Source organism: Leiobunum rupestre, chromosome 10, assembly GCF_980474605.1.
Source record: "Leiobunum rupestre chromosome 10, qqLeiRupe1.1.hap1, whole genome shotgun sequence".
Taxonomy (NCBI): Eukaryota; Metazoa; Arthropoda; class Arachnida; order Opiliones; family Sclerosomatidae; genus Leiobunum; species Leiobunum rupestre.
This window is the reverse complement of record NC_143393.1, coordinates 10,963,711-10,989,668: the sequence shown is the minus strand read 5'-3', so window position 1 is coordinate 10,989,668 and position 25,958 is coordinate 10,963,711. Positions and strand designations below refer to the sequence as shown.

Genomic DNA, 25,958 nt, shown 5'->3' with positions numbered 1-25,958 from the left:
TGAGGTGTCGTTCGGACCAGGGCGTGAATGTTTCGTCCATGTTGTTTTTTCAGAGCCGTCGAGATAGTTGATTTGTTAGTCATTGTTCGTGTGCGTATGCGATTTACTTGGTCCGACTTCTCTTTGTTATCCGTTTTCATTTCACCGAGACAGCGCTGCGAATTTTCCATGCCCAAGAACAGAGTGGTGGCTCTCTTTAACCTCACCACTTTTTTCCAGGGTTGGAAAAAAGCCGGCTTTTATTGAAAAAATCCAGACCAGTGGTTTTAATTGGCTAAAACCGGTTTTTTCGGTTATAACCGGCTAAAATATAAACAGTACCTTTTACTTATGTAAGTAGAAATTGTCTGCAGTTATTGTCGTAAATAAGAAACTAAACAAATAAAGCGAAATAACTATATAAAATAACTGAATTCTTTTGATTTCCTCGGGAAATTCCCCCTAGTTTTTGTGTATGACAGAAGCGAGGCAGCGAACTTTGGAACTTTAAACCTACCGAAAAACTGGTAAAAGTAAACCGGTTTCTAAATATGAAACAAAAAATAAACTAAATTTCTAAATAAAAACTATTAATTTACTAAAATATTCATATTGTAATTTTTTTTTAAAAAAGCCACAAAAATCTGGATTTTTTCAAGTGGCTATAACCGGATTTAACCAGGTGGCTATAACCGGTATGACTGGTTCTATGCCAACCCTGCTTTTTTCCCTCTTCCTCTGCTATGAGTTTTTGCTGCATCGCTGAATCGTTCACACCGAAGATTATTTTGTCCACAATAATTTCGTTGGCTTTGTCAAACTTACCATGTACCGCTAAGGCTAGTTGTTCGGCAATAAAGGTTTCCACCGACTCCCCTTCAAGGCGGTTTCGTCGATGAAAACGTAGGCGGGCGACACAGAGTAGTGGCGCTGGGTTGAAAAGTTTTGTCAACAGGGTCTTAAGCTCGTTGTATGTTTTGGAGCCAACAGGTTGCAGACGATTTCGTAACAGCGTGTATGTTTCCAGGCTTAGCGGTGAAATAAGCGTCTAACCTTTCGGCGTACTGGTTCCACGATTCTTTCTTGTTATCAAACGTGTTGAGCTGACCAATTTCTGCCATGATGGGTTATCGTTCGTCTTGGAAAGATCCCCGCAGGCCGAGCGTGGTGCAATTTAAGCACGTGTTTCTCGACGGGTTTAAAAAGCAGGAAAAAACACTGATCTTTTCTTGTTTGTTTTATTTCATTGCCATGGGAATGGATGAATGTTGTCCCACCCAGATTCTTATTCTCCATGTTAAGCCTTGTTCCCACGTGGTTCGTAAGTTTTTGTATTTTCGTCAAATTACCTCTTTCTTATATGGCCTAGACGCTAGTAGACGTATCCCATCTCCGTCGCCAATTTGTTGTGTTCGTCAATTATAATACTTTTTTTACAAATATTAGTTTAATAAGGAAGAAATTATTAATATACAAAATTGTTAATAGGGAACTAGCACTCCGTAGCTTTGGCTTTGGCCGCCATGTTGGGTAGAATTTTTTTTTCAATAGGAAAAAGCATGGGTGACGTCGTGAGACGTATAACTGTTAGCTCCCTATAAGGGAAGTTTAGGAGCTGCCGCCGCATGTAACCATAGAAATAGAAATGAGACTAGAAGCACGATTAGATTGTGGTGAGATGTACTTGTTAGAAGGCTCCGACCCCTTTCGCCAATGTATGAGACCATTAGATGGGCAGATTTCGTGGCGCCATCGACGCGTGCCGCGTGGTAAAATAAACTACATTAAAGGGGCTCCAAAGTTCGGTGGCAAAAAAAGAGAAAATTGAGCATGTTTTTCATTCCCCCCAACCACTCACTCGGCCTTGGCAGAGGCGGGCAGAGTCAACCTTTAATTTCGCACTTTACTGACTTTACACACATTTTGCCACCGAAATTTGGAGCCCCTTTAAGCCATTTTGAAAATCAGCTGTGTGTACTAGAATGGTCGAATTACAGTAATTCGTCCATGGTACTAGTGACTCTGCCAATCGATAGGTGGTGCCAAGCGAATCCTGCCCATCTCTGCTTCTAATACATGCGCAGGGGGGGGGGGGCTTTTCCCGGTCAAAAACAAGGGCTCCTTCACCCGGTAATCTTCTCTCTACTTATTTCTATCTCTATGAATGATTACAATAGGCAAATGTCACGGCCTCTTCAGCCTATGAGAACTCGTTGAATTTACCGCTTGTTTCATACCGCAATTTACCGTGCTAGAGAGCTTTTTTCATTCTAGCTAGGCCAAAACGCGCTAGAAATACGCCAATTAGAGCCAACATGACATTCAGGATTTCGGGCGTCAAACAATCCTAACTTTGGTGGTTTTAACAGCCGCTTTGTTCTACGGCCATGGATACATCACCTACATCGAAGTCAGGTTGCCACTGCCGGTAAGTATCCCTTCAGTTCATTATTACCGAAACCAGATCGACGTAAATATACGTAAGAAGGAAATAGCAATTTTTTTAATTCGTTCAAAAGAACGGTAGGCTTTCAAATGAAAAATAAGACATTATAACAGAAGTACGTAAAATCGCTATTTCGCGATGTCCATCTACGTCGTTAAAAATTAAACGTAGACAGAAGCGTTGTTAGCTAACGTTACTTGGTGGTGTAGTAAGTCTGGTTCAGAGGGTAACACCAGGAGTTACCGAAAGAGTCTAATGTAAAAAGTAGTTCTGTAGCATTTGGTTGATCATAAGCGGATCCCCGGATTTTCATCCCGACTCGGGTCGGTGTGGTCAATTTTTGAGACGGGTTTTAAAAAAATGTCGGGTTTTCATAAAATTGATTTTGAAAATATTTTTCTACAATAACAATAAAAAATCTGGAAATTTGTAGAACTCGTAAAGGAGTTTGTCAGAGCTCCGCCAAGAATTTTGCGTCACCTAGCTCTTTATTTTTTTCATTACGTTACCATAGGAACAGCATTTGATCACTACGTCTTTATTTACTATGACTTGTGAGTTTCATCAAAACAGCGGGTTATTTACACTGTATTCAATTTGATTTTCAAACAACGGATGGCTATTTAATAAATTTTCTTACACTTGAGTAAAGGGAAAATATCGTTTATTTTAAAGATTGTTGATGATAGTAAAAACCAATCAAATAATGTTTTAAGAATTTAATAAAAATGATGTTAAAAACCACGATATATCAAGTGCGCAAGATAAAATAAAATAAATTAGTTCCACCTAGGAGCAACAAACACAAACAGGCTAACGCAGTGTTGTGAACAAATTTCATTGGACGAACCTTTACGCTGAACGTTTTAAGGAAAGGGGGAAGACAATTTCTGATTTTTCCCCTTCCCACGGCAGCAGACGCTAAAGCACCTAACCAATGAAAATTGTACACAAGAAAATGCACGACATTTGTCGGGTTGCGTTCTCCTTGGGTTGGGTGCTGTGTTTGTTGCCCATCTTATTAAAATGTTGCTCTTACGTCACAACACCCATCTTTATTAGTATATTCTTCACACGAGCGATTTGCACCACGCACTAGTAAAAGTAGAGTTGTAAGTCGGAAACTTTTCCGCGGAAAATGACCGAGGCCTAGTTTCTCCGGAATTTTTCCCGTATTTTTCCGAAAAAAATAAAAAAGTTTTCATTCCATGATTAGTCTAATATCGTTTGCAAATTTAAATAAAGCGGCATTTTCGCCTCATTTTTTCCAATCTAAAAGTAAAACGAAACCTCTAGACTTGTTTAAACTGATTAACAATGTAACACTATTAATGTTTTGTAGTATGTTTACTGTTATTAAACATTTTATATCGATAAAAAGATAAACACATTAAAAAACCTTAAAAAGTAATTTATATTTCAATTTTTTTTCTGGAAATTTTTCCGGAAAATTAACAACTAAGAAAAAGCTATATTCCTCTGGCGACTGCAGCGCGCTCTCGTAAACTTGTCAAAGTAAGAGATTGTGATGTAAGAGCCACATTTAAACAAGAATGCCACGTTACTTTATAAAAATAACTGTTGTTAAACAATGACTACATTATGAGATTATGAAATGACAATATCGCAATCCTCTAGTTTTTTTTATTAGTCTATTAGTATAACACTATCCCTTATTGTACTAATAATTATGAATTATAACCGCAACATCGCAGCCCCTCTATTTTAGAATGGTTTGCTTTAGGGGAACTATGTCGAATTTGAAAAGCCTTCCCACGTACGTAACTGACATTTTAACCATATATTACGGCAAAATTAACTCCTCCAATGTGACAGTTGGTTAAACCTCTCAAATCTATAATGACTACTTTTCAGATCATCTAACTCCTTGCTACGGCGAAGGTGAAGACAAACAAAATACCCCGAGGCACCCCGATTTTGCCGCTAGTGAATTTTTGGACCCTTTGTATAATGGCACTTACGAAATGTACAAAGAGTTGATGAAGGAGGTAAAAGAAGTCTTCAAAGATCAGTATGTCCATTTGGGCATGGACGAAGTCTACTACGCCAGTGGCGCCGATCGCTTTTTTTCCCAATGGGGGCCGAAGCTCACTAATAAACTTGGAATGAGGCTGCTGGCAACACTTTCTTGCTTAAAAGTAAATAGCCTTTAACATAGGCGGTTTTACCAATGGGGGGAGCCCCCATTGATTTTTCCCAATGGGGGCTTCGGCCCCGCCGCCCCCATGGGATCGGCGCCACTGTACTACGCTTGCTGGTAAGTTCCGACCGGGTTATCAAAGGGAGGATTAAGTGTTGTCCTAAATCATACGAGACAAAAATTATGATATTCAGAATGAATGTGGGATTTGAAATACTGATGAATCGGATACTTAAAAGACAATTCCTAGACTGTTTTAGAAAATATGGAAAGAAAATATATTTCCAGTTCTCAAAACGTGTTTCGTGATATGCCTATAACTATCGGTTTCCCGGAACTCCTCTTTTACACCTAATGAATTTATGGAGTTTTTTCGAGGCTGAAATGCCCTAGTGAAAGGGCTTAAGGGTCACCAAACGTTCCACCGCATTCGATGGTGGATCAACGGATTATCATTTTTTTTGCCGCTATGAACACTGTTGATTGGTCTTAGGCGCAATTACGCTAGTGACCTTTAATGCCTTTGAGGTCCTAGCAGGGTGGTGGCAAGCCCTTCATTACACGCCAGCCAAGAACTCCCTACACTTACTATTAAAGCCGGATGCTCACCGGCGTCGTTACAAAAACCAAGTTCGCGCACGAGCACGTTAACATCAACGGAAAATCGAAAACTAAAAACTCTGGGAAAAACCCTGTTAATCAGTGGGTAGAGAACTTTTAATCTCAAAAATTTCAAAACCCTTTACACTCCCTTCAATCCATTCAAAAAGAACAAGGGCTAACTTAAAATTGAACACTCGCAGGAATTCAAGTCCGATCATCGCCGACTTTATGAAACAAAATGGCATGACGAATATCAATGAAATCGAGCAACATTACGTCAGGAAAACCGTCGCTAATGTCAAAGACGTGGGCTACAAGTACATCGTACATCACTTGGCAAGATCCCGTCGATAATGGCGTCGTGGTACGTCTTTGAATTCTCAAAACGAAGATTAATGAACCACAAGCTTTTACGCGTTTAATCCACTAAATGTCACCCGATACCATCGTTGGAATCTGGAAGCACACCTACTTAGACTCAAAAATGGACAAATGGGAGAATTACATCGAGCCGATCGCCAGGAAGGGCTATCAGATTGTCCTGTCCGCTTGTTGGTACTTGAACTACATCAGCTACGGACCCGACTGGAAGAAATATTACGAATGCGATCCCAGAGCGTTTAATGGTAGATACAATTATAGTTTGGATTTACATTGAGAACTGTGTTTCACGGAATTTTATGGCAGGCACCGAAGCTGAGAAGGACCTGGTGGTTGGAGGGGAAGTCTGCTTGTGGGGATAATACGTCGACGGGACCAACTTGCTGTCCAGACTTTGGTAAGAACTACGATATCGTTTGCGACCATGGCGTGGATACGTTGTAAGTTTTAATCGTAAGCCTATGCAAATAGATACATGTAAGCGCCGCCGCTAGAGCTCAAAATACGCCACTTTAAAATCAATTATCGAACTCCAGTAAGCCGTCTCGAAACTTAGTCTTAACAAAGATAATATAAACCTCATACCCTAGATTCGAAATCATTGCTTCACGCGTAGTCAATGGCATTTACCCACTTCCTGTCGTAACTCAGAAAACATTAGGTCCATAGTTACCATGATAACGAACTGCAGATAAGACCACGGCCAACTTTGATAACGCGCTGTTCGCGCACTAGCGCGTCATCAAAGTGGTCCGTGTTAGGACAATACAGCAACCGATGGAGGCTGATATTTCGGAGGTCACGTGCTAGAAGTGGGTAAACGCTTCGTTACAAAACCCTTAATCCGAAAGCTCTCAGTTTTCGAATCTAAGGTACGGAGTTCTATTTTATCTTTGGTCGTAGGTCCCACAAAAATGTGTGGTTATTCTAGAACTGCCTCTCACTAAAAATTTAAGTAACTTAGTTATATTGTAACTTATCTCGATGTAAACTGTTCGCAGGCCCCGCGCGTCAGCCGTCGCGGAAAGGTTGTGGAGTGACGCTTCGGTGAACAACACGGACGACGCCAACTTCAGATTGGACCAACAAAGATGCAGAATGTTGAGGTATTTGACGTGACAACGGATGACGTGAAAGTCACCAACCCTAAATCGATTATTTACAGACGTGGAATCCAGGCGTCTCCAATACTGAACGGATACTGCGGGGACTATGAGTGGGACATCACGAAAAAGAGGAGGAAATCCCTTGCTTCTAAAATCATCCCATTTTCCTCACTTTAAACCGTCGAAATAACCATATCAAACCATGAATTTATACTAGTTTACATTTAACGTATTTATTTATAAGTACAAAATTAAGTGTTACGAACCAAAAAATTTCAGATTATTATGGTATACAAATTTCTTACAACGAAGCCATTAGAGTTTCGATATTAACGCTTTTTTTAATCCTAGATGACGGAAATTTAAACCTTTCTGCGTATTACAAAAAAAAAATACATTTCATGTAGAAATACTTATCAAAAGTTCAATTCAGGAAAGATTCAACATAAATAGAAAGAAAAATGCAAATTTTTAAGAGGTATTAGATAAGTTAAAATACGGTTAATACGTTAATAGCTGAATAAACTGACTCATAAATTGCTTACAAGAAAACCAATATTTGCAGCTATATCATTAGAGGTTCGAATTAAATGCTTTCATTTGAACTAGATGGCGACAATGTAGATAATTTCACAATTCTACGTTGGCGCCATCTGGTACGACTTCGGGTATCTAAAAATCGGCCCTTTAATGGCGTTACCAAAAGTGACATAATTACCAAAAGTGTGTCAATCGGACCTATTTCGCAATGAATGTTACGAGCGAAATACAAGTTGGGAGACGAGAAGGGAAAGTATGCCTTGGGGAGGGAAGGAAGTTAAAACCAACAAATAACGCCTCATAGTGAGGAACGGAGGAACTAAGTAGCACTGGTCAAAGTTAGTGTACTTTTTGATTTTTCGTCATTCTGTGGAGATGCTATCGCCATCTACCTACGATATAATACCATAGACTAAAAAAAAGATCCAGAACGGCGACAATAAATAGTCTTTTATGTGGTCGATCTCAAGTCGAGCATTCATTAAACCTTTAGCATACGAAAGTACAGGGATTGTCACACTTTTGGTAATTATGTCACTTTTGGCGTTACTCCCCTGAAATCTCACTTGTCGAATGGGTTTCGGTTTCTTGAAATAGACAATCAGAATATACGACATTTGTGATCGGGATTCATTGGCGATCCTCTAGGACATTGAAACACTTCGGAGAACGCGGGAGAGTTTTTGAGCGGGACCATCACTCTATTATTTAATTATTATTTTTATTGATACCTGAATTATTAAATATCTCAAAAACGTTTACCTATAACGACCCAAAGAATGAACGTCATTCTTAAAGATATCCAAGTATTCGTCTAGTATTTCAGAACACCACGTCTGAAATATTCGCGTCATTGAATGGTATCAAAATTATTTTTAGCAACGCGGCTTGACTTACCGAAGCGTAAGCCAAGAAAAATTGCTTGGAAGGAGTTTGATTAAAATTGTACAAGTAATCGTCAAAGAACAGATTAGATTCGAGACCGAGATACGTCTGAAACCATTAACGAAAATTAGGCTAAATCAGAAGTACATAAAATATATCTGACGAGATAAGTATCATTTACCCAATACCGTTTACGTTATTTATTGATTTTTAGGAAGGAAAAATAGAACGACGGAAGTACAACATAGCTTGGAATGTCTAAGGATCCTATATGTTAGAAGGATAGGTAGCCCTCCGGCCAGCCCGTGTTTTCAAAACGCCGGCAGCGCCGTCGATATTAAGAGAACCTCTAAACGTGGGACGTCTTGTTTCTATTCCCTCAAGGACAAATTTTGGCGGTGCTTCCTCCGTGTTTTGTCCTTGACGGAATCTAAAGACGGATTCTCTATCGCGCCTGACCCACTGACGGCGCTGCCATTTTTCGTCCCTCGCCTCATATCCTTCTAACATATAGGATCCTTGGAATGTCTAAGGCCCTGATGATTTTCAAAGAAACGAGACTGGTTTACAGCTAAGACCATTTACACCTGGACTGGAATGAAGATAGGCGGTGTTGTTAGGCTAGTGTCGCGACTACCCCAACGCCACCATCGTCAGCTAGCGGCAACTCTCGTCCCCATGAAAATTCATGCGAAAAAAACTGGTTCGCTTCGCGCTTTTGCAGTACGGTGCCCATAAATACTTAGGCATTCCATACAGGGTGTTTCAAAAGTTTATGCAAAATTGTTAAGGAGTTGTAGGGGGTAAGTTGAGAAGTATGCCTGTTTTATTCCCATTTTCCTACCATTAGTTAAAAGAGCGCCAGAGAGCTTCAAAGTGTGGCATACTAGCGCCTTGAAGTAGGCTGCAACAAGCGCAAAACCAAGCAGCAGGGACTTTAAATACTGTTTAAGTTTACTTTTTTAACGCTGGTTACCTCGATTTGTTTACATAGTCCTTTTTTACCTATCTCACGAACCCAAACCTGAATGGTCGCATTTTCCTGCTGCTTTTTGCAGCCTACTTCCAGACACATACTATTAAAAGCAGTACCCCAAAAACAGTCTCCATAGCGGCGTTGTCCGGGAAGTCTTCACTAATGGTGAGGACACCATTTGACTAAATAATGAAATAAAAATATACTGACTCCGTTAGTACAAATACAAATTTAGGTCTTATGCTCACTTCCATTTCTTTATACTGATTGATCAAACAGTCGAGTCTATCGTTGTAACTATTGGTCACGGATTCACTAAACGGATGCTCGACTCTTCTCATTTGACCGTGCTCGTCAAACATAATACCTTTAACAAATATTAAATATAATATAATGAAATATAATATAATGTAATATAATGTAACATAATATAATGAAATATAATGTAATATAATATAATGTAATATAATGTAACATAATGTAATATAATATAATGTAATATAATGTAATATAATTAAATGTAATGTAATATAATGTAATATAATTAAATGTAATGTAATATAATGTAATATAATTAAATGTAATGTAATATAATGTAATATAATTAAATGTAATGTAATATAATGTAATATAATTAAATGTAATGCAATATAATGTAATATAATTAAATGTAATGTAATATAATGTAATATAATTAAATGTAATGTAATATAATGTAATATAATTAAATGTAATGTAATATAATATAATGTAATATAATTAAATGTAATGTAATATAATGTAATATAATGTAATATAATTAAATGTAATGTAATATAATGTAATATAATGTAATATAATTAAATGTAATGTAATATAATGTAATATAATGTAATATAATGTAATATAATTAAATGTAATGTAATATAATGTAATATAATTAAATGTAATGTAATATAATGTAATATAATTAAATGTAATGTAATATAATGTAATATAATTAAATGTAATATAATTAAATGTAATCTAATATTATGTAATGTAATATAATTAAATGTAATCTAATATTATGTAATGTAATATAATTAAATGTAATCTAATATTATGTAATGTAATATAATTAAATGTAATGTAATATAATGTAATATAATTAAATGTAATGTAATATAATGTAATATAATTAAATGTAATGTAATATAATGTAATATAATTAAATGTAATGTAATATAATGTAATATAATTAAATGTAATGTAATATAATTAAATGTAATGTAATATAATGTAATATAATTAAATGTAATGTAATATAATGTAATATAATTAAATGTAATGTAATATAATGTAATATAATTAAATGTAATGTAATATAATGTAATATAATTAAATGTAATGTAATATAATGTAATATAATTAAATGTAATGTAATGTAATATAATGTAATATAATTAAATGTAATGTAATGTAATGTAATATAATGTAATATAATTAAATGTAATCTAATGTAGTATAATTAAATGTAATGTAATGTTATAGGCCACCCTGATTGTATATTAGTTTTACTGATATCAGCAGATTTCCGAGTAAAGCCGAAGTTCCTACACAGTACTGATGAGCCCCAAAAGGGCGAAACCGTACTACTGTTGGAATCTCTGGCTTAAATTTTGACTTTTGGTAATGGTAAGTAATACATACACTCTAAACATTGGTATACCCCGGTACCGTAAGTAAATACGTACCGGGTAAGTAATGCATGTGTCAGAATTTATAGACCGGTGTACCGGTAAGAATAAAACCACACCACCGGAGGTCTATCATCATATTGCCCTACGCCAGCGTCCTCAAGCCCGGACAGGTGACAAATCCAGCATAGGTAATAGTACCCTACTACTGATGGTCTCACCGCTCAAACCAGCAGGAGGTGCAACAATGGGACGACCAACCCCTCACTTCGCACACAGCAGTGGGAATCAGAGCGGATGCTGTAGGTAGAGAGTCATACCCTTCAGAAAGAGTGTCTAAAGGGGAACGACAGGCACACAGCTGTCCGCATAACCCGGCACAGCTGGCACCGGAGATCAAGGTGGGCTCCAAAAGGCCGGGAAACGGGACCACTGCGCCTCATACGGAGACCCGCCGCCCCACAGCAGGCTACCCAATCCTTCGAGGCAGCCAGTTAGCCTGGACCATCTCCGTTAGCCTGAGCCGAAACTCAGTTTCTAGATAGAGCTGCAGTTTCCATTCCTGGGGTCTAAATTCTTTGCCCCGCCCTTATGGGTTACAAGAGCCGGACCCCGACTCCCCTGTAAAGCCACCAGTTATTGCACACTCTAACCCATTTAGGGCCGGTTAAGTAATACAAGAAAATTTGTCATACAGCTTGACTCACTACCATTTCTCCATTTCTTACCTTTGTGGTCTAAAGCGTGAAAAATTTCGTGGCCTACAATGTGACCCAACATTCCAAAAATGAGCGAACTGAGAAAAAGAAAAAGATATTTCGATTTGGAAGGGTTTGAAACTGTTCAAGATTGAATTATTACTTAGCTACCTCGGTTGGTAGACGTCAGATATGAAAGGGTAGTCCAATATTCCAATTGGAATGGCTATTGACAAATTGAAACAATATTATACCAATCGTGATTTCTTTCCAGTTTGAAATAAGTTTCGACAAGTCGGGTTAACAGAGAATATGTGGCCTCTGTTTTTCGGAGGATGTTATCCGCCTTCACGGAGATATCATGGACCAAGAATCTAAGGGGACTCACTGTTTCCGATATTTTGACAGTGTAGACGTGGCCTAAATCGGAAGGCTTACTGAGGTACGCCAGCCGCTTTGAAGCGCCTCAAGAATTCTGTTCAACTATCACTACGAAAGGCTTAGTCGGGGCAGCGTTGCCAGACGTACTACAATTATCGTACTCGTCGATAATTTCGAGCTAACTTGTGGGACGTACGATATTTTCAATGGCGTACTATATAGTAGGCATTTTTCGATAATTTAGCTTGCGATAAGGTACGATGAAATATTTAAATTGGCTGAAAACTAGTTAAAACTTTGACTTTTTATGATAAGTTTTCAATTGGTCGAGCTTTAGCCTAAATGTTATTAAAAAAATTTGATTTCACAAATTTTAACGTCAACATTTCATACAAATTTACCGCCAGTTTTCAGGTGTACGATATTATTTTACTGAAATCGATATTTTTTGGATCTGGTACGATAATTTGAGTTACAGGAACTGACAACGCTGGTCGGGGCTTAGGCGACAGTACCATTGAATTGGGAATAGTACCGCTAGAATTACAGTTTCAATCTGCCTTCCGCGAAACAAATATTTCAAAATTGAGAACATTATCATTGGTCGGTGGTGCCATCCGCTGTTAGCGGCGGGAAATTAATCCTATGAAAATTACTTTTTCCGGTTAGAGATACAGTGTCCATGATTCCAGTGAATTTGATTAAAAAACCTCAGCCATGCGTGACTTTCTGGTTATTTTTACTTAGCACAATGGTTAATTACCATTACTTAAACTTTAAAAGAACCAATTTCAAAAGTAAACGGTTCAAAACTGACTCAGCCTCAATATTTAACCGACAACAACGGCGCCATTTTGTCAAAATTGAACGTGGTCGCTCTAGCTTTTCTACGAAATTACGCCGGAAATCAACTTCAGCGACGCCAAGTTTGTCCACATAGAACTAAAAATACCGGTAATTTTCCTATAGTTATGTCCTAGTACGTCACCCATGCTCTTTCCTATAGTAAAAGAATTTGCGACCAAAATGGTAGCCATGGATGGCCAAACCTACGAGGTGCTACTATACTTTATTCCAAGTATCCACACGTGCTTTTTAAAGCCTGAACAGTGAGTCCCATTAGATTCTTGGTCCATGGATAGATAGACCTCTATCGTACTAGAGTGTCTACTGCCCTGACTTGGGAAAGATTATACGGCGAAAGGTGGATGGGCGTGGTTTTTCTTCCAGGAATCACGAGCCGTATGTTCTCTGCCAACCCGAATACGTGACGTTCTTGGTTCAGACTAACTTAAAGAATTCGTCAGAGGGCTATACCAAGCGTTGCTTTGAAGCAAGTCAGCATTAATCCAACTATAATTAGAAAAGAATGAACAACTATAACACACCAATAGCGCAAATTCGTAGCTTGCTCGTGGGCGTGGCTTGTGTTCGTTGCCATCGTAGCGTGTAAAGGTCGGCGATGACATATAGACGCCCATGGTGCTCACGTAATTATTTCGCGGGAACGTGTGGGGTTTTGCCTCGTGATCTGTGACGTGAATAATGTTATGGTGGCCGTTTCAAGGCGGGGCTTAGGGACTAGAGCACTCACAAGGAGACATCCCGAAGTGTAACCCACCGATTTTGTTCAAACTCGGGGGATTGGTAGACCTTTGTGTAACTTGAAAAATCGTAAAGGGAATTTATTCAATGGGCAACCGTTTTGCCATGGCAACGAAAAATGTTTTTGACAACAACAAATGGAAATTTTCCCATTGAAAATAACATGGGATTCTGACCGATTCCTAGGACCCCCCTATGAAAAATTTTAACAAATTTAATAATTTCGAAAATGCCTAAAATTTAAAAAATAGGTAAAAATTAATAAAAAAAACATCAAAATTGATCAACTTTTGATCAATTTGAGGTCAAAATCCCATGTTATTTTCAATGGGAAAATTTAATATTTTGTGTTGTCAAAATCATTTTGTTGCCCATTGAATAAATTCCCTTTAGGATTTTTCATGATACATGAAGGTCTACCAATCAACCGAGTATGACCAAAATCGGTGGGTTACACTTCGGGATGTCTCCTTGTCAGCATAGCGCCGATTTGAATTGGGTCGGCAGCGGCGTTTCGCGAAAAGCACCCGACGGCGGCGCGATGCAATGCCGTTTTAAGGCACATATGAGCGAGGCAACTGCCTTGGGGCCCGCACCACAAACTTATAAGAAAAAATACTTTTCAAAACTTTTAGATCCCGGATTGAGTGTGCATTTTATCATTTCTACGAGTTAAGTCTGCATAAAAACACCACGTCTCGACTCCCGTCGTGTAAAGTTTGTATCTCATTTATTAACTAAGCTTATAAATGAATATCGTGATCTTAAAAAATAAACAGTTAGTTTTTTAACAAATTAACAAATTTCTGAGAAGAAAATTCTGTAAATTCCCGTATTGTTTGTGTTATAATTTTTATTCTATTGTAGATCGATTTACAATTTTTAACAGGAAAAGATGACTTTAATGGGGTAAAATTCATCCGAGGTAACGTGGTGATGGCGTTATTTGTTAGTAGATGGCACTTTGATAGCAACATGACGTCATAATTTTGATTTTCAACGATTGGTTGAAAGTTTCCAGTTTTTAGTGGAGAACGGTTTTGTCGAGATTTAAAATACAAAATTCTCTTCCCTGATTGGATAGTTTAAAATTGTATTATAGTGCCATCTATGGCGGAGAGTGTTAACTACTGTTAAAATTAATTGTTAATTTACATTACAAAAATTATATATTTTTAATAAGAATTTAAAGTGATATAATTTAGTAATTAAATAATAACTTTTTAAAAAAGTTCATTTTTCATAAACTTTATAGTGTCGCCATCTACCTCAAACATTATTAAATAGGAAGGTACCTCGGGTGGATTTCGCTCCTTTTTGCATATTTCCCTGTAGGCAATATGTGAATGCGTCTATAATTTAAGGATATTTTTAAATTGCCACGTTATGTTTAGGTTTTCTAAGACGGAAAAAACTACAACAAGTTAGTTCAAAATGTTTTAAACAATAACCAAAACCGTCGCGTAAATATACCTAACCATACGCTGACTAGTGGAAATTAAAAACAAGGCATTCATACAATGTTTTGTTTTCTGTCACTTGTACTATACAATTGGATATTTGAGTTGTTGCAACTCTGGTAGGGAGGGTCCAGCGCCGAACTATCGTGGGCGGTGGCCCGAAGAGGCAAAAGTGTACCCCCCCTTTTGAAAATTAGGAAAAAAAATTATAAATGTTGCTGAAGAAAAAAAAAATTAAGTTACGTAGAAAATCTCAAAAACAAATTAGGCGACGGGATCAAAATGTATCGGTGGCGACGTTGGCGTTGGCGGAGTTAGGGAAAATATTGGCGACGGTGGCGTTGGATCGGTGGCGCTAGGCTGCGCAATAACTGGTGGCTTTACCGGGGTTACTTGGGCCGCTGTGTGCCCGTCATTCCCCTTTAGGAGCTCTTTCTGAAGGGTATGGCTCTCTACCTACGTAGGTTGGAGTTGCTATAGCATCCGCTCTTATTCCCACTGCTATGTGCGAAGGGAGGGGTTGATCGTCCCACTGTTGCACCTTCTGCTGGGTTGAGTGGCTCGCGCGGGAGGTGGGACCGTCAGCGGTAGGGTTCTCTCGCTGCCTTCGCTGTTCTGTCACCTGTCCGGGCTGTGGACGCTGGCCTAGGGCATTATGATGAGGACCTCCGGTGGCGTGCACTCGGTTTGCCGTACACCGGGCTACAAATCTGATACACCTACAACGCTACGAGCAAGCATCCAATCGTGAAGTTTTTAACCACTTACTAGGTACCCCTGTCTAGTTTATTCTTTAATTGTTTGATTTCCCTGGGCCAATCCAAACTCAGTAATTGGCTACTGACTTCGATGTAGGAGGATTTATCGTCGATTTCGATTTCGTAGTATTTGGACAAAGAGGCCTGGTCCAAAATCCAATCGGGGTAAGCCACGAATGAAACCAAGTTCTCCAACTAATAACATTTCGTCATGAATAATCGCGAAAGGAGATTAAAATGAAAAATTTTATTACTTTATTCATCATTATAGCTCTCCCGTCATGATCTAACCAAGAACTGCTGTCAATCAACGAGTAAATTCGTTTCCTAATTTCGACAAACATTTTCTGAACCTAAGTAATTTAAAAAAAAAGTCGTAGCTTAGACCATATGTAACATAACCAATTGTAAGTATGTATAATATTTCCATAGAAAAACTTTCGCACGGGACATAAAATTAGTGGATCGTAAATGGATAATTAATCTATTCCTTGTGATTTTGAAAAGGTAACGATGGTAAAAAAAATCGTGATCGTGATTCTGCGTATAATCTATAGAGTGTTGTCGTCTGAAACCCTGCGACGTCACCATTGTAATTTGCCTATTGATAAAAAACGGTAACTGTCATGGCGGCCACTATTAACACTACAGCTGTGACGTTACAAGTTTTCAAAATCGTATCAGACGACAACACTCTATTATGTTGATGACTTGGTTTTCGTCACGGAGTCGGAAGTGACGTAAGTTTCGTCATATCTCGCGATCAAGGTTGCATTAAAGAAAACATCTTTTTGGCATACATATGAGTGATTATGTTACATATCGTTAAACCCACAAATAACGTTATAGTACACCCAATAGGGACCAATGTTGGTTAAGTGCTGTGGTGGTGGCATTCTGAAACTGTTCTACTCAAACAAATTTACGAGATAAATCTTCAAGACCTCAGAGCAGATCACGTACACGCAAGAGTAGATATATTTGAAACCTCTGCCACCAGAGGACGAGCGGGTTTAACATTGAGGGTGCCGTCCCTTACTTGTTGGTCTACGGTAATAGCAGGGTTATTCAATGTTTAGCAGGTTTGATTACGAGGGAATACCAATAACTCAGCCTTCCACAACTGGGTAAAACAAGGAGATCCTATGTTGATTTGTTACAAGCTTCATCTATTAGCGACCGAAACCTATCGCTACGCCCCCTTTGTTTTGCCATTGAAACCTAAATAGGTATAGCGGCTAAAGCAGACGCTATTAGTTTTTTCTCATCGTTATTCGTAAATTTGACTTTATAAATAATGATATTTGCATTTTAATATAATTTTTGCATCGTTTGCTTATATGTTTATATTTTGATAAGTTTATCTAAGAAAAAAAGTTCTTATGACTTTTTAATTTGTCTGTAGCAGACGTTAGATCTTAGGTGCTAGCTCGGAGAAGCTAGCACCGTTACGCCACCTAGACTCGTTTCGGTCGCCAATTGCAGATAAATAAAAATTCGTAAAAAAATTATTCAGTCGATTAATTACGAAAATAATTTAATAAAATGTGTTTACTTTTATAACTTAGAAAATAAATAAATATTAACCTTAAAAGTAAGACGATCGTATATAACCTAGATGGCACTTTCGTGCAATGACGCAAAAAGGGGAATTTAGGGATAGCAAGTCTGACTTAGGGCTCCATCAATGCCGTATTATCCCCATAGATATATGAAATAATGTAGATCGACAAATCTACGAGGGACTGATACGAAACAGTGTTGGAAATAAGGCGGTGGCGTCGGTCCAAGACCAGTTTATTTTGGGCTATGACCAGTAAATTAAATATAATCTGGGGGGTTCACTGGTCATAATGGCCAGTTTATTTTTAATTAAAAGTATAATTCTATACCGAAAAGAGAAAATGATAAAAGCGTTACGCTCTCAGTTTCTCACCGCCATTGCAATTTCTTTATGCAGTTTCGTTCATCCTCCCTGGCCTTCGCCTCTCCGTCCGCAAACATTCCTTTCTCCCGTCTTCTCTCCGCGACTGGAACTCTCTCCCTGACTTTCTCAAAGTCGTGCCTAGTCCCAAACAATTCAGGAAGTCCCTTACGACTTACCTAGACCTCTTTGTGTAGTCTCTAGCGGCTCTTTATTGGAACACTGTATAGCGTTCCTGTATACAGGGTGTTACGGGAAAGAGTACCGAACCTTTCTATATTCATTCTATGGGTCTCTATGAGTAAAAAATGTCGAATAAACATGGGTCCTAAAGTGATTCGTTTCAGAGATATGGGCTCCCAAAAAAACTACCCCAAAAACCGGACACAGCCCTAAATCTGGCAAACAATATTCTTCCTTGAACCAAATTGTTTTCATTAATCTATCAAATGTTTTTTATCCGTGAGGCGAGAAACTTTAATAACAAGTGGCAAAAGTTCACAAAACCATTTTAATTTTATTGACACGGTTCCAAATAAAATAAAAACATTTTGAAATTACGAACGATTTTAATTATCAAAATTAAAGATAAAATGTCATAAGATTTCTAAAAGAATGCTTTTAAGTTTGTCTAATTCGTTCTGTGGTTAATAAAAGGGGGCAGTGAGGGGGGCAGAAAAGGGGGGGGGGCATGACCAGTTAATTTATTTTTTAAGTAGGGGGTATAGTGGTCACATTGACCAGTACTTTTATAAAGCTTATTTCCAACACTGATACGAAAGCGACAACTAGCAGACAACGCGTATTTTCTGGATGCGCAACGTTATAGCGCTATCTTTCCACCAAAAGCAAAAACAATGACACGTGACTTCAACTCCACGTTACAATAGGGCTATCGACATTATTAGGCCTAAGCTACAGAGTTCTTTTTTTCCAAATACTAATTTTGGTGACCGATAGATGGCACTATTACGTAGCGCATCCAAAAAATATTTGACTTCTGCTAACCGTCTCTTCCGTGCTCTTCTCACGGGCCCGCGCACAGCGGAAGGTATCTATGCTATTTAATATAGGTATCTATGCTATTTAATATAGGTATCTATGCTATTTAATATAGGTATCTATGCTATTTCATATAGGTATCTATGCTATTTCATATAGGTATCTTTGCTATTTCATATAGTAGTCTATGCTATTTAATATAGGTGTCTATGCTATTTAATATAGGTGTCTATGCTATTTCATATAGGTATCTATCCTATTTCATGTAGGTATCTATGCTATTTCACATAGGTATCTATGATTATCCCATGGTAAGTACCATAGGCTTCGAGGTTCTTTGGCCCCCCAGACATCCCTATCCCCCTTGTGAGGCATGGACCCCTACTCTTGGTATGCCGGCACCATCTCTTCGTGGGCACTAAGCTTCAGCCTACTCAGCCTTAAAGATAATATGCCACTTGGTTATATTAAAATGTTTCCGTAGGGCAACCTGCTAAAGTTGACTAACCCTGGTAATAGTGAAAACAAAATGAATTGGCAAGGCCTTACTTTTTGCTTTTTGGCCGGTGTTTGCGACCAGTACATGTTGTAGATTTCAGCGGCGGCGTAAGGCATCAACTTATTTACTTCTTCGGCGCAACGTATTTCATTATTGGTACCATCCGCATGAAACAAACCGCTAAACCTGGATCCCAATTGGTGGATAAGTTGCATAATGAACCAGTTCTTAATCACTCTTAAATAAAGGCAAAATAACCGTAAGAACTCAAACAGTTTGCTACTTCGTTTTAACTAAAACCACGAAGTTATTAATTATACCACGAATATCGAATAGTGCTCAAAAAGTGTTTTAATGGACAAGGTTTTGAAACGTGACTGTTTTTATCGCCAAGGCTTAGCTCGAAATTTATTAAATTTACGTGAACTAGCTCTTTTTTCAACAGATGTCGCTATCGTCGAAATCAAAACAAGATGATTAAGCTAAATTTTGACCTAAAAGGCGGGACATAAAAGTACCCCTCGCGTTGATTGGTTCGTCTATAAATTTGTGAATAACTTAAATTATAGTAATTTTTAACAATATATTTTATATGGGATATACAATTTAGGTTCGAGTCCACTAACTAGAGTATAAGTTGTCTAATTATAATAATTGTAAATGGTTCTCTGACGACGTTATCGTATCGTTATTTTGAATTTTAGCTTCCATTGCCATTAATAGATAGCACAACGACCTCCAGTAACATCGTTTTTTCGAAGAATCGGATAAATTCATTGCCATCTCTAATAGCAAGGGCTTTATCATAATACAGCTACAGTAATCCATACCTCTTGTTACTTAAGTTAATGTAAATAAAACCGTCACCCACATCGAGATGAAAATCTGCAGCGATAACTATTCCAAGTAGAGGCATGGATTCCTGACAGGTGGCAATGATAGAGCCGGCAATTGCTTTAAGATATTATGTAAAACGAAGAATGGCATCCTCATACCAGATGGTAGCAAGGGTAAAGGTACAATTCGATATTCGTGACAAACACTAATACATTCACGTTTCAACCTAATGTCTGTTCTTCTGAAAATTTCGAATATTTGGTTAATGACATCGGGTTCGGCTATGACTTGATAATTTTCGTCTAAAGTTGTGTCGTTCAAAATGTACCGCACTAGATTCACCCAATCAGAATTGGTTTCGTTTAATGGAGCCAACTCGTTCAACTTCTTCAACGAAATTTTAATTTCTTCGTCTTCGCTAGTCTGGTAGTTAAATCGTTTTTTCTAAAAGATAAAACCTAATTGAGAATTTCGAAGAAAGAAATGTAAAGCCAGTTCGAGGTTGTATACCTTTGAGGAATACCAGAAAGATTCCGACACAGCCTAATAATTGAAAAGTATCAATGTTCTGTTGTAAGTGTTAAAAGCGTAGTCATTTAGTTACCCCCAACTCCGAATCCAACTTGTTCATTTCCGTAATATCGTTTTCTAAATTCTTTAACGTTTTGCAATTTGGATTTAATAAACACACCACAATCTCAATTCCTCTAACGGTGACGTAGTTGTTTTCGCTTGGAAAATGCTTCCTAACGTATTGCGAAATCAAGTCGCTTTTCGAAACCTACAAATCACGAAACTTGTATCAGGAAACTGTATATTCAGGGTGTGCACTAAAAAATGAACCAGAGCGAATATCTCAAAATCTATTTTAGGTACGAGTTTGAAATTTTCAGGTTCGCATAGAGTGTGTAGGGGGAACACATAGTATGAAAATGTCGATGACCTTGAACCATGTCTTCAAGGTCATCCAAAAATTATCTCGAAAACCGTAAATGATAGAAAGTTGGTTCCAATTAGAAAAGTATTCCACGTCACGTTTTATGTCTAAATAGCTTTGAAGCGATCGGATTTGACCAATAGGAATCCGAGAAATATTTTACTACAATCACAAAGGTTGTAAAAGGGAAAATTGTAAGGAAAGGCTAATAACTCGAAAACAAGTCATGTTACATTATTGAAAATTGCTAGACAAACTCATCATTGCGGTAGTCTTTAATGTTTGTAAAATGGGATGACCTTGAAAACGCGTTGCAAGGTCGAGAAAAATCACCACATTCTCGTCTAAGTAGCTTTGGACAATGTCTTCAAGGACATTAAAAAATGACCTTGAGAAATAACACGACTTGTTTTCGAGTTATTAGCGCTTTCTTGCAAATTTCCCTTTTACGACCAGTTGTGATTTTAGTAAAATATTTCTCGGCTTCTTATTAGTTAAATCCGATCGGGTCAAAGCTATTTAACCATAAAACGTGACGTGGAATACTTTTCTAATTGGAACCAACTTTCTATCACTTACGGTTCTCGAGATAATTTTTGGATGACCTTGAAGACATGGTTCAAGGTCATCGACATTTTCATACTAGGTGTTCCCCCTACACACTCTATGCGAACCTGAAAATTTCAAACTCGTACCTAAAATATATTTTGAGATATTAGCTCTGGTTCATTTTTTAGTTGACACCCTGTATATATGTTCTCTTGGAATGTCTAAGAATCCATTGAACCCCCTGGAGAAATGGGCAGGACTTAAACTACGTCACACGTAGTATTTTCAAATTCATTGTCTGGCTGTCGTCGCTAAATTTAATAATAATAAACAGCTAGGCACCTAGCGACTTATAATGCCTTTAAACAGGTTCCCGGGTTACAATGCGTAGGATGGTGGTAGCATTAGCAAGCCCTTCATGCCACGCGAACCAACAGCTCCCTACACTAACTATTACCGCAGGAATCCATACCTCTACTTGGAATGTTATCCTGCCGTATCGCGTATGTTAAGATCACTTTGATGGTTTTGGCCCCGCCTACGAGAGAAAAAATCCTCTCTGCACGTGCTGCCCTCTCACGTTGTTGTTTGTTAAGTTAACAATAGCCGCGTTCACACTAAACACTTTGGAAACGTTTTAAAGTGGTTTCGAAATATCAAATTGTAAAATTTTGGTGTCGAATGTATTAATCGTATGGCTATTATTACAGTTGACTCCGAAAATGTTGAATTTGATCTTTCGAAACCGTTTCAAAACGTTTCCAAAGTGCGTAGTGTGAACGCGGCTATAGTTACGTCAAAAAAACCGTCAGCCACATCGAGACGAAAATCGGCCGCGGTAAGCATTCGAAGTAGAGGTATGAATTCCTGACTACCGTTAACCTCTACAATTTTAAGGAAAGGGGAAACCGATTAACTCGGAAGAAAACTCCTGTAATCAGTGGGGAGAGAACTTGCAAACTCGACGCAGAAGGAGTAACTTCAAGTTTTCACCCAGTGCCACAAATTGCGATCGAACCCACCTCCTCTGCTGCGAGGCGAAAGCGCTAACCACTCCACCACCCCTAAGAAGGAAATGAAGGACACTCACTGGGAAAATAGACTTATCAAAAATTAATTTAAGAAACCCCTATCTCACAATAAAATTCTTAGAAACTGATCTAGTTCCGCGAAAAATACCGTATTTAAAAGGGCACAGAAGGTAAGTGAAGTTCAAGTTCTAGGAGCCGAGTTTAGAAGAAAAATATAGGAAATAGCATAGATACCTTACGTCACGAACGAAAATTTTTCGGTAAACCACGCCCATTTTTATAAGAATCATCAGGGTTACCATAGTCTCCCTTAGACATTCCAATTGTATACATATAATATCCGCCCGGAAGATATGATAATAGGTGATTCTGAAATATAATATCGACAAATACATGTACAAAAGAGTTAATTTTATTGGCGCGCGCTCTTGATATATTAGTAGATTGTGGCTCGCGCGATTGTGCACGCGCGTTGAAAATGAAAAATAAAGCGCGCGCTCAAATTCTTTAACCATACAACAGAAAGTAACCAAATCATGTGACCACCGATCTTTTTCGGAATCACCTATTAACGAGTTCGGTGCTTACTGCCAACACAAATTTGTCGCGTTGGGTGAAATCCGGAATAATTTGCAAATTGAAAATAATTTTAACGTTATAGGCTATTAGAGCCTTTAGTGTGTAGTCTACAATATGAGACAATGATTCTTTAGCGACGCCTGCGACGGGATCGGAGAGAATTGGCCAACCGTCGAACTGATCAACCAGGCGTAGAAGATCGGCTTTTCGATCATTCTTGGAATCAGCTGCGATGAAGGTGTCTTTTAGAAAATGAAATGGGACCCACCACCAAAGTGATAATTACTTACCGACACACGAATGGTATATTAAAGCCGCGATTCCCCGCGTTGTTTTTCCCTTTGGTAAACCCTTTAAGAGATCTGCGGGAAAAGTTACGTCACGGGGTTAGACCGGCTAGCTCAAAGTTCTTTAAAATGTTTATAGTAACACAATAAAAATAAGTATGACCATTAACAAAAAACTATTTACCGAACTGATTATTTTGCGTAATCAAGCAAAGCCTACTAGTGTCGGAATATGCTCAAGATTAAAAATACTAATACTAAGGACAAATGGACGATAATATACTACTCGGGGCTGTTACGAGTCCAAGTCGGAGCTAGATGAGAGTGTCGGTGTCGAATAAGAAAATTATCATTAGAAGAATAAGAAGTGTCATACTTATGGTTGTTATGTTACTTATAATAGAAAAATAAAGTAGGCTCATGCACCATCATTGGTTTCCGGTTTTTTGTGGGGGGGGGGGGGGGGCATTTGGTGTGGGCTGAAATGCGCTCTAGACGTCAAAAGCTGCCAAGTGAGACATCTTGTGACGTAGAACGCGCCTGCATTTTTAAAGTAAAACGATAGGTTTTCTGTTCATTTTTAGACTCGATTTCTGCCTTCCCCAAGCCCCCTTTAGATTTTGCAGCTTTTACCCTTCTGCGTAAAATCATTTCCAGGATTCTTAGTAATTTAATCCCGTGCATCTAGAGAAATAACTACTCATCGAAGACAATTTCTGAAGCCACCATCGGATTCCTGACACTACAATCATCCGCCTTTTCCATATTTCAAGTCAATTAAATTTAGTTTTAATTAGTAAATCATTAAATACCAATTAAGTTCTTAATTTTTTGGCTCTGAAAGCTAACACCCGGAAAGTTACAAGACGTGGGAAGGCCGTTGCTGGTGGGGGAAGGAAGCGTGGGGGATGTGCGCTTGAGGGAGAGACAGAGCGACAATCACAATTAAATAATAAGATTTTTTATTATTTCTCTGATAATTTATGTGGAATTTTCTTGGCTAATAAATCAAAATTCCACAGCAATACTAAAAAATAATCAAATAATCTTATTATTGAATTGAGATTGTTGCTTTGTAAAGTAAGTATCAAATAATAATTTTAATATCTGTCCCTTGATAGCAGCTCTATTTAAAAATTAAACACCGTTTTTTCAGTTCAAAGAACAGGTTTTTGTATTATTGATATTTCTATCTCTTCACGAATTGTCCTAATTAGCGGCGTGGAATGAGCAAACCTTTGGACTCGCTTACTGGAGAGATTTTCAAAAATCCGCCATTGCAAAAGGGTCAACGACGTAGTTTGAGGAAAACTATCGTTGGCTGGGAATCGTTTCTTGAAATTACCGCAAGTGTAATTGTAAAAGTCGTGGCAAGGGTCGATCGTCGTGTCCATAATAGCCCGAAGATCATCAACTAGTCGGGCAGTAAGAACAACGTTAAAGTTACTATCAAGTGGAACGTAACGTCAAAAAGGTTTATAATTTACCGGATCGTCGACAAAAATGATCTCGACATATTGAGATTGTCTCCACTATACGCGTTTCCGTTGTTTCTAAAGTAAAAATAGTTTTTCTTTTAAAATGAACAACGATCAAAGTCGTTGCGGGAATCTTACTCGGTTTCGCTGCTAATATTATAACAGTAATTATAAGGCCGATGATCAACGCTGCCAAAAAGACAATGGATACAACTTTCTTCCATCTGTAGGGTAATGAACGAATATTTCAAATTGAGTACAAAATCATGAGGTCTTGCATTCGTCCCTAATGTATAATGGCATACACTTATTAAATTCCACAGTAGAATTCATTGACATTACAACAAGAGAATATCTATTTAAAAGTAAACTAAAATCCCTAATACTAAATAATCTAATTTAATCCTTACCCATTTTGTTATTACTCTGATTCATAATTTAAAATATTGAAAATTGGAAATTTGTTATACATCGTTTTTCTTTTTTATTTTTTTTTAATAAATTTATTGTTTGAATTTTTGAATTTATAATAATATAAGTGTCGGGCTTACAAGTCATCTTTTTGACTTAGCCCTTTTCCTTTTTTTTTGTATGGTCTATTTAAAAAATCTAATAAATGGAAATTGAATTGACACTCTTGAAAAAACTCATTTGAGAAATTTTGAAATCAGTCCAAAAACACGAAAATCGTGTTCTGAAATCTCAAAATCATTTTCTGATTTCTGAAATCACCTCAATATTCAAAAATCCGTACGCAAAATTTTAAAATGTCGGACCCCTCGACCAGGACCGTAGCTAGAGAAAATGGCGCCAGGGGCGAGCTGCAATTTTGGCGCCCCCTAATATAATAATATGGACCAATTTTGGCGCCCCTATACCCTATCGCAAGCACGGCGCCCGGGGCGGCCGCCCCGGCCGCCCAGCCCTAGCTACGGCGCTGCCCTCGACAAAAATAGTAGAAGTCAATTGTTGCTTACCCAGATTTGGACAAGTTGGCTAAGTTTGACATTTTTAATGAAACTATATTTACGGAATATGTTATTTAGAGCGATTCGAACGTGTAGCTAATCCAATCTAGCATGACGAATAACTCTCCGACTGACCTAAAATGATAAGCGATTATAGACATTTATATCAGTATGATTGGCACATGTACACGTCAATATGTCCTATATCTTTTATCAGAAAGGAGTTACCT

The 25,958-nt window shown here is 37.9% G+C and overlaps 1 protein-coding gene and 1 pseudogene across 2 annotated transcripts; one reads left to right on the top strand and one right to left on the bottom strand.

The window, feature by feature from the left end:
- The first annotated feature begins 1,624 nt into the window (after positions 1 to 1,624).
- Positions 1,625 to 6,896, top strand: LOC149923651 (beta-hexosaminidase subunit beta-like; annotated as a pseudogene). Its single transcript, XR_016477105.1, has 8 exons — positions 1,625 to 1,694; positions 4,301 to 4,491; positions 4,633 to 4,703; positions 5,390 to 5,551; positions 5,618 to 5,815; positions 5,877 to 5,967; positions 6,572 to 6,676; positions 6,736 to 6,896. The product of XR_016477105.1 is annotated as a beta-hexosaminidase subunit beta-like (transcript).
- A 106-nt stretch (positions 6,897 to 7,002) lies between these two features.
- On the bottom strand, positions 7,003 to 25,825 carry LOC149923650 (endothelin-converting enzyme 1-like). Its single transcript, XM_090161033.1, has 20 exons — positions 25,738 to 25,825; positions 24,899 to 24,984; positions 24,770 to 24,835; positions 24,535 to 24,696; positions 23,286 to 23,357; positions 23,005 to 23,222; positions 20,504 to 20,680; positions 20,410 to 20,442; positions 20,126 to 20,343; positions 19,113 to 19,299; positions 15,892 to 15,990; positions 15,648 to 15,832; positions 13,106 to 13,167; positions 11,605 to 11,659; positions 11,464 to 11,531; positions 9,326 to 9,444; positions 9,194 to 9,259; positions 8,114 to 8,209; positions 7,979 to 8,052; positions 7,003 to 7,917 (listed from the first exon to the last, which is right to left on the bottom strand). Exons 1-20 carry the CDS (start codon positions 25,767 to 25,769, stop codon positions 7,818 to 7,820), a joined length of 2,175 nt encoding a protein of 724 aa, XP_090017159.1. The 5' UTR covers positions 25,770 to 25,825; the 3' UTR covers positions 7,003 to 7,817.
- Between the last annotated feature and the right edge of the window lie 133 nt (positions 25,826 to 25,958).